General features: G+C 44.1%; 1 protein-coding gene across 2 annotated transcripts in view; it reads left to right on the top strand.

The window, feature by feature from the left end:
• The window catches only part of RXRG (retinoid X receptor gamma), a 45,062-nt gene that overhangs the window by 15,434 nt on the left and 11,596 nt on the right, over positions 1–18,032 (top strand). The window contains 3 exon segments of one of the 2 annotated variants that reach the window (NM_001257610.1): positions 1,043–1,290; positions 10,056–10,200; positions 12,986–13,165. In NM_001257610.1, coding sequence (NP_001244539.1) covers positions 1,043–1,290; positions 10,056–10,200; positions 12,986–13,165 — 573 coding nt within the window. 2 annotated transcript variants of the gene reach the window in all.

Raw genomic sequence — 18,032 nt, 5'->3', positions numbered from 1 at the left:
GTGGGCTGCACTGTGGTGTTTTCTAGTCTCTGCTTTGCTGCCGCAGATCCTAAAGTTTATAGCTCCTCTCTTCTGGAAAGAATGTTCCATGCGGGGCTCCCAAGATGACAGGAGGGCACTCTCCTGTTTCATCTCGAGTTTGCTACTGACTACAGGGGAATGTGGGTTCAGTTTATTGGAAGAAAGTGGTACTGATGATCTCCTCACCCAGACCCTGTTCTACAGACACTTTTGGTTGCAGCATTCTATTCTTGGAGGCAGAAATGGTCTCAGCAGTCCGGTCTGCACTTGCCTTCCTGTGTTTCCTGGGCCTCTGTGGTCATAAAGCCATGCCTAGCCATTCCAAATCTTCTCCCCTGAGTGCTAATTAACCCTGTGCTATAGAGAAAGACAGGACAAGAACATCATGTACATAAAGCTTCAATAGATATAGGAAACTAGGGGTATGACAACAGCCACTGCCTTCCCCATCATTATTATGCAATGTGACCCCTGACGTCAACGACTGTGTGCTCTTCAGCTCTGAATCCCTAGCACCTGGCACCCTAATAAATGTTTGTTGCATGTACATGAATGAATCTCAGCCCTGCCCCAATTCTCAGAGCAATATGAGTTCTAGGCAGGGAATTCTGGAGCAGCCTGGGAACCTACTTGCTCTCCCCATCTGAGGTTTGGTATAGACTCACCTTCCCTGGCTGGCTGGCCCAGGCCACAGTCACTCAGGCCAGGAGCTTGTGGACTGTGCCCCTTGTTGCACTGGCTGTGGATCCAGCATCACCCAGAATGGATTCCAAGCTGGGCCCCAGAGAACATCCATGCTTATTTCTGTCCTAGGCCAGGCCCTCTCCCCTCTGTGTCCCTCACTTGTCTTTATACCACCAGGGTAGTGTAGGTGAGAGCACCTAGGGCTCACAGATGTGTAGGTGTGGCTAAAAAGAGGGGCAAGATACAGGAAAGAAAGGTGGGGCTGAGCTTCTGTCCCCCAGGGCCCATTTCGTTGCCCCCCAACCTCCCACCACCTATATTCTTCTTCTCCTTGCAGGCTCCCCTGGCCACACTGGCTCTACATCCATGAGCCCATCAGCAGCCTTGTCCACAGGGAAGCCAATGGACAGCCACCCCAGCTACACGGACACCCCAGTGAGTGCCCCACGGACTCTGAGTGCAGTGGGGACCCCCCTCAATGCCCTGGGCTCTCCGTATCGAGTCATCACCTCTGCCATGGGCCCACCCTCAGGAGCACTGGCAGCACCTCCAGGAATCAACCTGGTTGCCCCACCCAGCTCTCAGGTAGGTGTTCTTCCTCTCCAAGGCCTTTCCAGCCATCTTACATGGTCTCACCCAGGCTGCTCCTGGAGCAGAACCAGCACTCAGCAGGTGCATAATGTGTGCTTGGCGAAGGGGTTGGATGGTCTCTGCAGACGTCCTTCAGGCAGGGCCTTCATTGCATGTGTCCTCAGGCTGAGCGGTCCTGAAGAACTGACAACTCCTCATGGTCCAGGGGACTGTGACCAAAAGGGAGCCTGCCTTGTGGTTTTAGTAGTTCAGCCCTGGCTGTGATTTCAACATCTCTCAGGGTTGTTTGTGTCATCAGCAGAGTGGACCTCTTTCATTCTTCTCAATTCAATCTTGAGTCACTGAAGTGCCATGTGCTCTTGTTAAAGGCAATGCAGAAATGATCAGGATATGGCCATTGCTTTTCAGGAGCTTACAACAGAGAGGAGAAATAGACAGGTATGGCAATGGATAAATTGAGAACAAGGCAGACTGCATCACATGCTGTCTCTGAGACTATGGGAAGTCGGGAAGGAAACTTTACGTTAATTTCGAGTACCTTCTGCTATGATGGAGGAGAAGAGGTATTTGCACGGTACATGGTAGGTTGCTACTCTGCAGAGCCTATAGGATGACCAGATGTCTTTACTTCCTTCTAGCAATACCACACTAAGGTCATCATCCTTCCCCTCTTGTAATGGTTGGCTATTGCTGCAATAATGCTGCATAACAAAAAATTCCCAAACACTTATCTTCTCACTCATATGTCTACCTTAGACTAGGACAGATGGCTCTGCTTCAGATGGTGAGTGAGTGGGCTCAGCTATAGCCCACTCAGGTTTCAGTAGGAGCAGCAGCTACCTGGGGCATGCTTTTCTCATGGTGTGTCATAGAAATGTGAAAGTCCAAACCCAACCCAGAAAGCACAGTGAAGTCTCTGCTCAAATCATGCCCACTGATATTCCATCAGCGTAAGAAAACCAAATGACTGATTCAGGCCAGGGACGGTGGCTCATGCCTGTAATTCCAGCACTTTGAGAGGCCGAGGTGGGTGGATCACGAGGTCAGGAGGTCAAGACCAACCTGGCTAATAAAGTATTTTGTATTCTAAAAATACAAAAAATTAGCCGGGCATGGTGGCAGACGCCTGTAATCCCAGCTACTTGGGAGGCTGAGGCAGGGGAATAGCTTGAACCTGGGAGGCGGAGGTTGCAGTGAGCCGAGATCGTGCCACTGCACCACTGCACTTCAGCCTGGGCAACAGAGTGAGACTCCATTTCAAAAGAACAAAACCAAGCAAAACAAAATATGACAGATTCCAACATTGATGGGACAAGGAAGAAGGCTGTGTCTATACTACTGGGAGGTACTGCAGAGACACGATGCAAAGAATATGAAGAATGAAAAGGAGTGAAGTATTAAGAACAATAATCCCATCTGCCATACCTTCTTCTCTTCCTGTATAATAGCCAGGGTTCCTGCTGCCCCAACTACCAGCACACCTAGAGGCAGAACTGGCAGGTCCTTTACGTGTCAACTTGACTGTGCCATAGGATGCCCTCATATTTGGTTAAACATTGTTCTGGGTGTTTCTGAGAGGGTGCTTTTGGATGAGATGAACATTTAAATAGGTAGACTGAGTAAAGGAGTTTGCCTTCTCTAATGTGAGTGGGCATCATCCAATTAGTTGAAGATCTGAATAGAACAAAAAAGCTCACCCTCCTCTGAGTAAGAGAGAACTTTCCTGCCTATGACCTTTGAACTGTGACATCATTTTTTTCCTCTCTCTGAACTTGAACTGAAGCATTTGCTCTTCCTGGGTCTCAAGCCTGCTGGCCTTTGGAGTGTGCCATGAGCTTTTTTGGGTCTCCAGCTTGCTGACTCACCCTGTGGATCTTGGGACTTATCAGCCTCCAAAATCATGTGAGACAATTGCTTATAATGAAATTTAAAATACATACACACACACACACACACACACACACACACACACACACACACACACACGCCTCCTATAGATTCTGTTTCTTTGGAGATCACTGACTAACGCAGTCCCAAAGCCTCCTTCGAATATGGTTTTGAAGAGGAGGCAGGGCTCCTTTTATGTCAGCATTTTCTGCTACTCCAGAGAGAACTTCAGTAGCCACACCTGGAGTCTCCTCTGAGATACCTCATATTCTAGGCGTCTGAAAGCAAATTCTTGTGGAGTTATAGCATAGAGCCAGTAAGGACTTCAAAAATGTATTGCTCCATGGATGAGATAATTAGGAAACTGCCTTAGAGATAAGCTAGTGTAGGGATTCCAGGAGCTGGGGCCAGTCAGGTAACACAGGTGAGTGAATGAGGGGTATGTAAGTCAATGGGGCGGGTGTGGACTGTGGAGAACTGCCCTGCTCCCTCAAAGCTGTTCAAATTCACAGACTTTTAATGCATTCTTCAGGCCAAATAAACTACGTACTTGGGTCTAATTTGGCCAGTCATCTTCACCCCAGTTTCTAATCTTATGGTTCTCACCTTTAGGACATTTTTCAGAGTACACATTTCTCCCTCATCCCATATTTTGGCCCTTGTGCAGGTAACAAAAGCCCCACAGGGATCCTAACTGCCCCACTCCTGCTCAAATGAGGATCACTCATTCTGTCCAAACCCTTTATTCCACAAATGAAGTAGCAAGACTTGGGGAGCCCAAGTGACTTGTCCGGCCTCACACAGCCAGTCAAAAACAGAGCCAAAATGAGAACCTGTCCCCTGGCCTGCAACCCTGTGTTCACGATCCTGCATTTTCCTAATGCTGTGATATATGCTGACTTGCACAGTGACCCCAAGATCTTCCTGTTGGCTGCCAAGGATTAAAAGATGGATAATCAGTGCTCCCGGGGAATCTTGTGGGAGAGGTGGCCACATTATGCAGACCCATTGCACTTCGGTGCTGCCTGTGTGCTGTCATAGACGCAGGGGCAGACCTGAAGGGAGCAAAGAGAAGGACCTATAAACTGCTCAATATATATTCCTTGACCCCAGTGAGAGTATACAACTGCTCGGAGGAGTGGGGGTGAAGAAGCAGTGGGGGTTTACATGTATTTATACCACCCACAGCCACCGTAATCAGCAGGGCCATTGATACCCTATGCTTCAGAATGTATGAGGTTTGTTTATTCCCTTTCTTTCCTGTGAACAGAGTCCAGGAAGGCGAGTAAAATCTGGTAGTTAGAGACAGAAAGTACATTGAAGTTTTGGGATGAAAGTACAGTTTTGCAAAGGGCATTGACATTCATCCCAATAACTATTTATGTGGACCTACTGTGCATCAGGTACTAATTGATATTGTCCTAGGTTTTAGGGATAAGCATGGAATAAGGTGGCCAAGGTCTTTACTCTCATGGCAATTACAAAATAGCAGGCAGGACACACAAAATCCTAAGGAATAAACAAGATAGTTTCAAATAAAAATCATAATATCTAAAAAGAAATAAAATAGGGTGAGGTGGTAGACAGATCCTGTGGGTAGGAATCGGGCAAGGCACCATCCCTCTGAGGCCACTTTTAGCCACCACACTCAAGTTTGATTGGGCCAGTCAATTCATCTTCAGAGCTGTGTGAGTAGCAGGGCCGCTATTCCTGGACCATATGTCTGTACAGAGGGATTGGGGTTGAAAGGTCAGATGGAAGCTTTGGTCCTGGCCAACTGGGCTGTGTGCAGAGGCCAAGGCCAAGTTTGGCTGTGGGGAGCTATATTAAGCTTGCCAAGTGCTGGGGAATCTCAGCAGCCTGAGACCCTGAGCAGTGTTCTGGGCTTGGACTCCGGAACCACACTGCAGCAAAGCTTTGCCCAGTTAACGAGATGACACTGGACAAAAGGCCTTGGTGTTAGCTACAGTGAGCTGAACTCTGGATTGTCTGGGTAGATTATTCCTATGCATCCTGCCTTCCTCATCCAGGACTGGTCTGAGAGGGATTCATGATGGAAGCATGTTTGTTCTGTGACCTGGGTCTCGCGTAAGTACGATTTGGGGGTGCAGGGAGGAGGAACTGTCTAGGGGTGGGAGCAGAAGGCAGGGCCAGTGTCCTACTCTGTGCTCTGTCATTTCGTTGTTTGTGCTTCTCTTTTTGCAGTTGTTGGATTTTTGAGCTTAAGGAGTAAAGAGATCGGAACTGGTACGATGAAGGCAGAAATTGTGTAATCTTTTGCAAACCACTTTAACTTGTTTCTGTTTCAGTTTCCTTTTCTTTATCGTGGAGTGACAAATACTTGCCCTGATTACCCTACAGGGATCTTTTTAGGCCTGTCAAAGAAGATGTGGATTTAAAAATCACTTCTCCACATGTGCAGTGCTCTATAGCCGTAAGTTGGTATTATTAGGATTATTCCCAGATGATAGTATTATATACTTAGGTCATTCAGGTGTCCGGTGTTTCTGAAAGGTTCTAGAGAAGTTCATTTCAACAAGCATTTATTGAACCAGGCCCAGTACTGGGCATTGGAGATACCAAAAATGTGTATGAGATTCAATCCCTGCCCTGGGGAGCATCTAAGTGGAGTGATGCAATTTCTAAAGACATCAATATATAATTGGGAAGATATTGATGTACTTTTTAGATAATGTGATATAGGAAACATTTTTCTGAGTGTGTTTGCATGCGTGTGTGTATGTGTTTGATACTGCATCTTTGTCAGCATGATGTCTGCTGGCTGGACTCCAGAACGGGCCTCACAGATCTTTGCGATACTCCTGTCTTTTTCTCCCTTCCTGAACTCTGCAGCCTGACCTGGGCTCTATCACTGCTAATTTCTGCTTAGGTATTCATTGATAACTGAATTATTATCCTCTTAAGTCTGTTTGCATTTTTATAGAAAATAAATAAAAATTGCAAATGTTAGAGCTGGAATAGACCTTAAAGTTCATCTCATCTGATGATTTAAAAAAATTAAGTCATCAAGTCTTCTTCGGATGAAAGCATATTTGGAAGCCCAATATACACATAAGATAAAAACAGATCTGGTTGAGCCAGGGACAAAAGACTTGAAGCCCCCCAGCGACACACACACTTACCTAGAAATGGGGAAATAGAGTCTTTGCTAAGTGAAGTGACCTGATTAGGAAGTGGCAGGTTTAGACCAAACCCATGTTGGAGGTTCAGGCTTATTACTCTTCATGATGAAGGCCCTAACTAAATTAAGGCTGTGCGACTATAAGGGTTCTGCTCCCTGTAACAGGAGCGCCTGCCTGCAGCCTAACCTTTGGTGGAAGGATTTGGGCTGAACACAGCTCAGAAATGCAGGACTCAATGTTCAAGGATGGCTCCAGAAGCATGCAGAATGAATTGGTTCCTGGCTGAGTCTGCAAAAGGGAAGACAATCCGGCAGACAAGTATGTTTCTTTTCTGTTCTCAGGGAGCAGCCGGCTTGCGTGCAGGAGCAGATAGGAGTTGCCTGGTGAATCCCAGCTCTAAAGTGCTTATTTCAGTAGACTGTTTCTAATGGAACAAGACAGCCGGGATTGGGGGACTTGGGGACCAGGCAGCTAATGGGTTTATGCTCTGATGGCTGCCTTTGATCTCATCTGCCATTGCTCTGAGCCCAAAACAAACCCCAAGCCAGCCAGAGAGATGGGCAGAGAAAATATCAACCCACCTGTCTCACTGCCCCCCCTGCCACTATCCACTCATGAAGAGGAGGAGTGTTGGAGAGGGACTGCTGGCTCAGACTGGGAAGAAAGTGCCCCAAAGCAAGTCTGCTCCTTCAGGGGCTCCTGGCCAAGGAGGTGGGGAAGGAAGCTGCTAGGGAAGGTGAGGATTGAGGATCGCCTGTCACCCAAGGCAGACAATGTGGTGAATGGGGAATGATGATCTAGGATCCAGGATCCTGGGGTTCTGGCTCCAAGCAGTCAGACCTGGTAAGGTACCTAACCTGGTATCTGGGAAGGTGCAATAGCCTCGGATGTCTCCTTCAATCTTTCCTCATGCTCTACCTCTTTTACTATATTATTGAGATAGTTTCATGTAATTATTTCTCTGCTCCAACCCTCTAGTGGCTGCTTATTGCTTCCCAAACTAAATCCATTCTCCTAGCCAGACAATTCAGCTTCTAGGCTCTGTCATAGCCCACTTCTCAGCATTATCTCCCATCCATGCACTGGACATGTTTGCTCCACAAACACCTGGGATTCCCTCTAGGCCGCTGCTCTCAAAGCCTTCTGCCCATCACTAGCCCATCCAAATCCTATCCATTCTTGAAGGCTGTCACATCCCAGCTCAAATGCCACTTCCTTCATAAAGCCTTCCCTGATCTCAACAGCGTGTGATCTTTCCTTCTTAAATGATCCAAACTGACTTTTAATCTCATTAATGGCCAGTTCCTTGAGGCAGTGCCTGCATCTCACTCCGTTTTGGATCTCCATATTGTTCCTGAATAAACAAATGAATAAACCCACTTTAAGGCTCATGTGCTTATCTGTAAATAGGAAGACCTCTTAGGGTTGTTGTGAGGATTAACATAATTAATCAGCAGTGAGCAAGCTTTCCACAGATGGTAGCAATGGCAATCATTACGCTCTGTGGTTGCTGCAGGCTGGTGGTTATGGAACTGGCCCTGCTGGAGTTGGGGGTAGGAGGAGAAGGAAGGGTGAGGTCCCCTTGAGCCTCAGGTGATAGATCTTCCTTATTCCCATGACTTTTCTTGTCCATCTGAGGACTTGGGGACAGAGCCATGGTCAGCTAGAGGGCTCTCTCTGTGGGCTCATCTGACCTAAAGTTCTTCCATTTCATGAGTCAGATCCAAGTGCTAATCTCTGTTTCTTTGAGGCACTTGAGGAAAGTTATTGCCTAGAAGTCATGCTACAGCAGTGGTTCTTAACCCTGGATGCACATTAATGTCATCTGGTGAAATTAAGAAATGCCAGAGCCGGCCATGTGCGGTGGCTCTCCCCTGTAATCCCAGCACTTTGGAAGGCCAAGGCGGGCAGATTGCCTGAAGTCAGGAGTTCGAGACCAGTCTGGCCAACATGGTGAAACCCTGTCTCTACTAAAAATACAAGAAAAATTAGCCAGGTGTGGTGGCACGCACCTGTAATCCCAGTTACTTGGGAGGCTGAGGCAGAGGAATTGCTTGAACCAGGGAGGTGGAGTTTGCAGTGAGCCGAGATGGCGCCACTGCACTCCAACCTGGGCAACAGAGTGAAACTCTGTCTCAAAAAAAGGAAAAAAATAAATAAATAAAAAAAGAAAAAGAAAGAAATGCCAGAGGCAAGGCCCTACCTCTCAGACTCATGGAATCAGAATCTCAAGACATGGGGTCCATGTTTTTTTCAAAGCCCCCAGGATTGAGAACCTCCACGTTTTTTCCCAAAGCCCCCAGGATTGAAAACAAGTGTGCTACATGAAAACAAAGCAAAATGCTGGTTACAAGCTCCACATGTCTTCTCATAGCCTTGTATAAAAAAAGGGGCGGTGCAAGAAGAGACAGAATTCTTCTATCACTTATGTGTTGTCATTTATTGTGCAAATTAAGTTTAAAAAATTAATAGTGATGTTGATTTCAAAACAAAGCACCAAAGGTTGTGTCTTTTATTTTTTGTATCCCTCATAACGTTAACTGAGAGCCTCTGTTTGCCTCCTGTGCTCACTAAATATTTGCTTAGTGAATTGAAAAAGCTAGTGAATTTAGAAGGAACCTAGCTTAGGCTCTATTGTAGTTTCTGTTTTATTGAACCTTTTTTCTGTCCCAAAGGCCTTGAATAGAGAGGAAAATCGTACTTTGATTCAGTTTGAGAATTATTGTCACTCTGGTTAGGCAATATGATTCAAAATTCAGACAAACTATGGAAAGTCAGTGGTTCCTAACCCCTAAACGTTTACCTCTATTGGACACTTACACACATGCATATCCTGCGCCACCTTCATTTGGACTTGCTTGTAAGTGTTCTTATTTTTTTGGTGCATGTTCTGACTCCTTGATGACATTGTACATTTTTGAGGAATGAGAGATATACCTTCTGGGTTTCTATCACTGATGGGATGACTGGCTCAAATTTATTCAACTTGCTTTCTTTGGTGAATACAAGACACTTAGCTGCAGTTTCTTAGGAATCTTCCCAAGAACACTGGCAGCTACAGGGATGGTGGTGGGGAACTGATATTCACTTAAAATAAGGGATGTATTTGAGTTAGCATCTTCAGTGTGCTTGCAGAGATGACCACTACACATGTCCTTTTTCATTTTACTGTGAACTCCTTCTGGGTGTGTATTTTTCTTTGCCTTTGTACTCCAGAGCCTGGCACAGTGTCTGGCATGCTGAGTGCCCAGGGAATGTCTGTTGATTGACTAATGAATGAATTTGCGTTGTTTTGCTTGGCTCTCTTAGAGTGTAAGTCTTTAGCCTGAAGGCCATAGCTCCTCTTGCAGCATGGCTGAATAGGCAGTCAATAGCTGATAAAAATTTAAAAATACACAGTTGACATTGTCCTGGGTGTGTAATTTGGCATGGATTTCTAGCTCAAATAAAACATATAAGTAAAATGAATGAAAGCAGAGAGACTCTAATGGAGATGTGTTGTGATTTTTGGTTTAGGTTTTGGCTTCTAGAAATAATTTTGTTCCTCCTATGGCACTTTTACCCCTCCCTTAAGTTCATCTCACAGATAGCCAGTTTCAAATACTCTGTACTTGGAAACTGTTTCTTGAAATAGAACTTGTTTTTTCTTGAGTGTGCCCTCGTTGCCTTAGGCCTTGGGGATTGAGTTTACTCTGGCTCTGTGCTTTACAGTATTTTTTTCTCTTGCAGCTAAATGTGGTCAACAGCGTCAGCAGTTCAGAGGACATCAAGCCCTTACCAGGGCTTCCTGGGATTGGAAACATGAACTACCCATCCACCAGCCCCGGATCTCTGGTTAAACACATCTGTGCCATCTGTGGAGACAGATCCTCAGGTACATGCAGAAGCAGACAGCCCCCGAAAAGTGCCACAGAAAAGGGGTTGCTCACTGCCTGCCTGGATACTTTGTACCCAATGAAAGGAAAATGGCCCTTTAGGATGGGCTAACTGGGGACCCGCCTGTACATTTCTGTCACTGGGTTCATAGGTTGCCGTTCTGATGAATTTAAAGTGTGGCTTTATTTTTTGAGGATGAGATTTACAGGAAGCATTTCAGAAACCCTTCTCTGGAGTCACACTATTACACATGTATCTGCGCGACAGAAGCTGTTGTGATTATCAAGTATTTCTGCCGGGTGTGGTGGCTCACACCTATAATCCCAGTGCTTTGGTGTAGTCCCAGCTACTTGGGAGGCTGAGGTGGGAGGATGGCTTGAGCCTGGGAAGTCAAGCCTGCAGTGAGCCGTGATCACGCTACTCCAGCCTGGGCCACAGAATGAGACCTCGTCTGAAAAGAAAAAAAAAAAAAAAAAGGTATTAAGAAAAATCCCTCCCAAATAAGCAATTGTAAAAATAATGTCCTAATGTAGAGGATTTGAACAAACTAGAAAACTCTAAAGAAAAAGTAAAAAAATTACCCATAATGTCCCCAAGAAAGATAAACCCTTTAATATTTAGCATATCTCCTGCTATAACATTCTAGGTTTTCAATATGTTTTTATAGGCAGGAATAAATGTGTTTTCACCAACTTATCTTTGATTCTCTTCTCCTTTTCTCAGTTATTTCTTTCCTTGCTTCTTTCCTCTCCATTCTTCCTGCTCCATATTTCCGTCCCCACCAATTTTGAACACATCTGAATCTCTGATTTGATTATTTGAAGAATAATAAGAGGAGGAGGTTGTTTTCTTTTCTATAGCTGTCCATGATGGCTAACTGAATATTTCCTTATCCTCTTAATGTCACCAAAGTCACTACAGAATGTCACTCCGTTGGAAGTTCCAGGCACCTAGAACTTACCTAGCTGAATGACTGATGTTTTCTTGCTCTCAGAAAATACTTCCCAAATCATGCAGACTTGGCCATTGCCATAACAGCACACCAGCCACAGTCCGACAGAGTGTTTACTCTGCTATGCTTATTCTAGTTGAAAGTCTATGAGGTTCATTTAAATATTGAAAAGCCATAGGAGTGACTATGTCACACAGTTGAAAAATTGGTCCCATATTTCTCTAAGACAAATATTTCAGAGCTGAGAGCACTGGGTTTTCTGGGCCCAAGATAAAATCCCGTATTTATCATTACTGTGAGTTCAGCATTGTGAAAAGCCAGCCTGTAGTATGGTCAACTAATGAGGCACAGATTGGCTTTTCTTCAGGCAGGCTATCTCTAACCATCATTTCATCTTAGAGTGGCTTCCTCTGAACTGTAAGCTCCTGAGGTGCTGGAAACCTAAGTAAAACAGAATTAGAAAGTCATGTCACTTCTGCAGCTCAGTGACATCACATTACATTCAAGAATCAGACATAAATATGTTTTGAATGATTTGTTTCCTTATATTTTTGAAGTTCCGTAATTTCAATCAATCAAGCATAATGCCTGGTGCATAGTATTGAGAAGACTTTTACCTAGAAAAAGGATTGTGATTGATTCATGATGCCTGTGTGAGGATGGGCTTGGTGGCCCTCCTGACACAAATTAGCTGCCCCTGCTTGGGGTAATTGAAAACCGCATGTGTGGAGCAGGTAATAAGGACAGTAAAACGCATGTGTGGAGCAGGTAATAAGGGCAGTAAAATACGCAACAAATTAGTCTGGATTAAGCAAAATCATCTTTTTTTTTTTTTTTTTGGAGACAGGGTCTCGCTCTGTCACTCAGGCTGGAGTGCAGGGGCATGATCTTGGCTCACTGTAACCTCCGCCTCCCGGGTTGAAGTGATTCTCATACCTCAGCCTCTGGAGTAGCTGAGACCACAGGCATGCGCCACCATGCCAGGCTAATTTTTGTGTGTATATATATATGTGTGTGTGTATGTGTGTGTGTATATATATATATGTATATACACACATACATACATACACACACACACACACATATATAAAAATATTTTTTTTTTGATAGAGACGAGGTTTTACCATGTTAGCCAGGCTGGTCTCAAAACTCCTGACCTCAAGTGATCTGCCCGTCTTGGCCTCCCAAAGTGCTGGGATTACAGGCATGAGCCACCATGCCTGGCTGCAAAATCAGCTTCTATCAGATCTTTGTGTCATAGCTTGGTTGTCACATGATGAAATAAAGATCAAATAGCAATTAATTTCCTCAACAGGCAATAGCACTTAAAAATTCATAACTCAGAATTCTGTTCATAGTTTATGGTAAAGGATAATAAATTTAAATGGGTTTCCTAAGAACTTGGGTCTCAATTATAGGAAATATTAGTTAGGCTGGGATTCTTTTCCTGCTAGGTAATATGTGACAAGCATATATATTTTTATTTATTATTTACACTAATATTTTGAATGGAAGCAGAACATTTGCTTAACTAAACCCAAGAGTTACCTTCATAAAATAAATGTAAAGAAAGCCTTAGCTTTAGGAATTTTCTAATAATTCTATCTGGAATTAGCAATGCAGAGGAAAGAGACAAGGAAAGGTGTATTTGCTCTGTCTGAGTTTAGTTCCTGTGATTAAGCCTGCATTCTCTGCTAGTTATTATTTGCTTTCTGTCCCAGTGCCCAAGTGATGTGCCTGTTTCTCTGGGGAAGAACCAAGAGGTTCTTTTGAATGAAAGATCCAAATAAACACAAGAACAATCTATGGAATGTTCTTTTCTTGTAACCAGGAAAGCACTATGGGGTGTACAGTTGTGAAGGCTGCAAAGGGTTCTTCAAGAGGACGATAAGGAAGGATCTCATCTACACGTGTCGGGATAATAAAGACTGCCTCATTGACAAGCGCCAGCGCAACCGCTGCCAGTACTGTCGCTATCAGAAGTGCCTTGTCATGGGCATGAAGAGGGAAGGTGAGACACATTCAATTCTAATACTCGTCTCTGGAGAGAGGCATTTCCTAGGGCAAGGGGACATTCAACCATAATACACGAGAAGTCATGGTGCCCAAAGTCATCCTAATTTCCCCTTCAAACTTCTTCCCCACAGGGCTCTCAAGAGAAGTCTGATTGGGGGTTAGGATAACTTTGGGTACCATGACTTCTCGTGTATTGCAATTGAATGTGCCTTGTCCTAGGAGATGTGTCTCTCCAGAGAAGAGAGGGCAAGAGGCGTCTTCCTCCTCCACTTTACCCATCCTCTTCTGGAGCCCAGATGGTGATCCCCAAACTGGACCATCTCCTTTTTTCTTCCAATAACCAGGCAGCAAGTCTCAGAGCCAAGGTTTCAGGGTCCTCATGCTCTGTTCTACCGATGGATCGTCAGACTGACCTTCAGGGTGGAGGTGATTTTTCTCCCTTAATCCTAGGTCTCTCTCTAGGGAAAACTGCAGGTTTGATTTCACTCACTGAGCTTTTTTTTTTACCCGGGTCTTCTATCAATTCTTTGATATTGGTATATTCCATCATCTTTTGGCATTACTGGCATTACACAGGTTTGATAGGCCTGGCCTTCCCATTCAGAGAGACCACCATTGTGTGTTGAAAACATCACATCTTTTAATTTTTAGTGTGGTTTAGCTGGGTATTCTAGTATCAGAGAAAATACCTCAGAAGGTGCTTTCTGTTCCATTAGTAGATGGAAAAGTGTTTCCATTAAGTAGCACAGATAAATTGAAGTGGGCAGTTAATTAACTAGCGAGCTCAAGCAGGGACATGGGGATAGTGGTGAATTTAATAGATTTTAGAGTAAGAAGGTCCTGCCTTTCTTTAGGAAATAAGAACAAGGAGTTCAGTCAGTTAGGCCCAGCATGCTCCTCATTCTTGAGGAACTTCTTTTCTGTGAGGAGAGGGCATCTTACTGAAAGGGTCAGTGAAGAGGGGTTCTTTGTGTCCCTGCTAAAATGAATGTCACCCACAAGCAAACAAATTATTGGAATCTTAACATGTCAAAATGCTAGAGGTGGCCTTACAGGGTGACCTAATCAACTGTAACCATCCGCCAGATGAGAAAACAGGCTCAGAGAGGTGAACGGAGTTTTCTGAGGTGCCAAAGGCAGGCAACGAATTGACCCCAGGTCTCTGACTCTCAGATCGGTGCTAGTCTGTGTCTCCTTCCCTACCAGGTTGTGAAGGAACTGAGGACAGTCCTCGCCGTGACATCTAACGGCAACCTCAAAAGTGAGAGACCCAAATCTCAGCTCCTGATAATCTGCCTCACACCCCAGCCTGTTCCTCACACAGTCTTCCCCTTTCAGGAAATGGCCACTTATTTTCCAGTTGCTCAGAACAAAAACCATTGACTCCCCTCTTTTTTTCACACACCACATGTAGTGGGTGAGGAAATCTTGTCTCTTCCTCAAAATATGTCCAGAATCTTTCCATGTCTCACTACTTTTACCACTAAACCCTCAATCCAAGCTACCCATATCTTTTGCAGTGATCTACATAGCATCCTAAGACATCTCCCTCTTTCCACCTCCTACAGTCTCTTCTTAGCACAGTAACCAGAGCGAGGCTTTGAACAAGTAGATTGGGTCAAGGTATTCCTTCACCAAAATCCTCCAGTGTCTTTCCTTCTCACCCAGACAAAAAGGCAAAAATCTCTGTCACGACTTAAGGTTGTACATGGTCTGGATGCCTTGTTGTCTCCCAGCCTCAGCTATTCTGGTCTTTTTGGTGCTCCTCAAATATTTCAGAGATGTGCCCACCTCAGGGCCTTTGCACTTGCCGTCTGTCTAGAATGATTTTTTTTTTTTTTCAAGTATCTGCATGGCTCACTTCTTCTCATCCTTTGGATCTTTACTCAATTCTCACTTTCTTGGTAAAGCCTTGCCTGGCTATACCATCTAAAATTGCACCAGCCACCGCCAACCCTTCCTTGTGTCTTTTACACACCACTTACCACTATCTAACACTTGTACTTATCTTGTTTACCGTCTGTATCCATGAAGGTGGGGGCTTTGTCTGATTTTTTCTCCCCCGCTGCTTTATCACCAGTAATCAATACACTGTAGCCATTTAATAAATTGTTGAATGAGCAGTTTAAACTGAATGCTGAAATCGGAAGTTTTAGAAGTGCAGGAGCTCCTAAAAATGACTCATTCATTTATTCATTGAGTATTAGCTGAGTGCCTACTCTGTGCTTACGTCATACTTGCTGTGGCAGTGGGATCAATGATGTTACAGATTGGAACATACGATATGAAATACCTGCTGGTGAAGAACATCTTTTTTTCCACCAAGATAGAACTGATACTTCTTGGAGCTTCCCCCACCATGATTATCAAAATGAAACTAATGACTACAAGTATTTCTCCCATTAACAAGAGCCCAGTGGCCGCAGGGTCATTTTTTCCTCCTAAAACACTTGAGGTAAGTTTCCAGTTGACTTGGAAAAATAAGTTTTCATCAAGCACATGATATTGAATTAAAAGAAAGTGAATGGTCTCAGTCAGAGAAACCATCATTTCTATTTCTCTAGAGTTAGTCTAATCCATTTCTGGAAACGCAGGCTGAATATCTCCAGCTCAGTTAGGGACCGAGTGGTCAATAGGTGAAATGTTGGGAAATGTGGTTTGTTAACTGTTTTTTAAAAAGGAAGGAAAACAGGGACATGTGAACTGTAAGAGACTAGGCACTCCTTCTTGTATGGCTTGGGTACTTTAATAGAAAATTGGACCCAGTTTTTGCTTCTGCATTTTTTAAAAGACTATGGAGAAACAGAAAGAATAGTGAAAAGCTGAGTAGTAAAAATTAGGAGAGGAAAATGAGCTGTTAGGGAACTTTCTAAAGAGATTGGCACCATTTACCCTGACAAAGAGAAGGCAAAGAGGTGAATTAGTTCCTCCTCTTGCTATATAAGGGGCCACATTCAAAAGGCTACTGGATAGCCTGTCCTTCACCGCCATCATTTCTGGTCTTGATTTATAGAATTTGGGGTTCCGTTTGGACACTTTCTTGAGGACAAGAATAATAACATCCTGGAGCAGATAACAGAGAGACCATGGAAATCACACAGATAAAGAGATGGAATTGGGGTGGGCACAGAGTTTACCTGCCTGGGACCAGGGGCCAGGACCTGTTGCCCTTTTAGGATACATAATGTTAAAGCCAGAGTGGACATTTTCTATTCTCTAATGTAACACGTCCATTTCCTGAAGGACAAATCAGAGGTTCAGAGAGCCTAGGGACCCACACAAGCTCACACAGCAAGCACATGGCAGACCCTGTATAGGACTGGGACCCTCTGATTCGCGGGCCACCTCAGGAATTCTGGAATGTCTATTTCCATGATTTCTCATCATATACATGTAGTTTTAAGACTGGAGAATGGATTACCTTTGAGGCTGTTCGTGGGCAGCATTGACATCCTTGTGAGCCCTGTGTGGTCTTTATTACTAGACCTAGCCCAGTACTTTGGTGGCAGTATTGAGAGGTTAGAGATGGGCCCAGGAGGAGCCATTGTGGGTGTATGTGCTGGTTCCACCATGGCCTACCACATGCCCTCAGATATGTTACCAGTTTCTCTGTGGCTCGTAATATGTCAGAGGGTTATTGTGAGGATTAAATGAAATTTAATCTATTTAAAATGTTGAGCACAATTCCTGACACAGAGAAAGAGCTTCATAAATGTTGGCTATTGTAATGAGTGCAAAATAAACACATGTTGGATGAATGGTTAAAATCCTTTCCTAAGGCAGGAGTTTGGTTCTATTTTTGATCATCCAGGGTTCCCTGGATGTACCCTGATGTGTGTCGTAACAGTAGCTCAGAATGTCTGACATGTAGAAGCTACACCCCAATAACAATATATGACTCCTCATTTATGACAGGAAGATTTAAAGCACAAAGAGGAAAAGTGAACAGCAAAGGGTTTGCTCAGTTAATGGCAAAACTAGAATTAGAATCGAATGCCCTGACACCAAGGATATTTTCTTTGAAGCTTGAAGGTTATTTTCCTTGAGTGTTACAAATCTGTAGAAGACATTGACTGAGGACCACGAATGAAACTTAACTTAGTTTGCTTTCCCTCATCTTTTAAAGTCAAGACAAATAGAAGCTCATAACCTACCTTTAAAAAATTAATACAAGAAGCATTCAACATTTCCCAGTAAATCCAAATATAATAAAAAATACATATTATAGTTTCTACATATTGCCAGTGAATGAAGGCTGACAGAGTGAGCAGCAAGTAAGGATGAGACAGAAAGAGGAAGAACAACAGGAGAGAGGGGAAGAGGTCAAAAAGGGAGATGGAGAGATGAGCCCAAGGGGGTAAAAAGACACAAAGGCAAAGAGGAAATAACTATTTGTATTGAGTTTTTATAATTGCTTCGTCCATCCCTATGATACTATTTCAGTTAACTACCGAAGAGTACCAACCTTAACTAAGTGCCAGCCTTAACCATCTCAGTTAATCCCTGCTTTACAGATAAGGGAATTGGGGCTTACCAGGCTCAGTCATATGGCCAATGCCACTTAGCAGGGAAGGGGTAGAGTTATATGTGAAAAAGGTTTCTTTGACTTTAAGGCACATGTTTTTTTGCCCTTCTTTTCCCTATTTTCTCCTCTCTGTTCTCTCTCCCTTCTGTTTCCTCTTTTTCTCACCGTTTTGTTGTCTCTTTCCCTTGTTCCTTTTCTTCTTTCTACCCTCTTTGCCTCTCTCACAACCACACAGTACCATTCTTGTCTTGAAGCTTTGTGGCGCATCTCCACTAAGCTTGGGAGTGTAAGTTGTGTTTTTGCAGTCATACCCTTCTCTGACCTATCCTGAAAGACT

The sequence above is a fragment of the Macaca mulatta genome, chromosome 1 (genome assembly GCF_049350105.2).
Source record: "Macaca mulatta isolate MMU2019108-1 chromosome 1, T2T-MMU8v2.0, whole genome shotgun sequence".
NCBI lineage: Eukaryota > Metazoa > Chordata > Mammalia > Primates > Cercopithecidae > Macaca > Macaca mulatta.
Note: the sequence above shows the minus strand (reverse complement) of the source record. Positions and strands in the feature narration are given on the sequence as shown.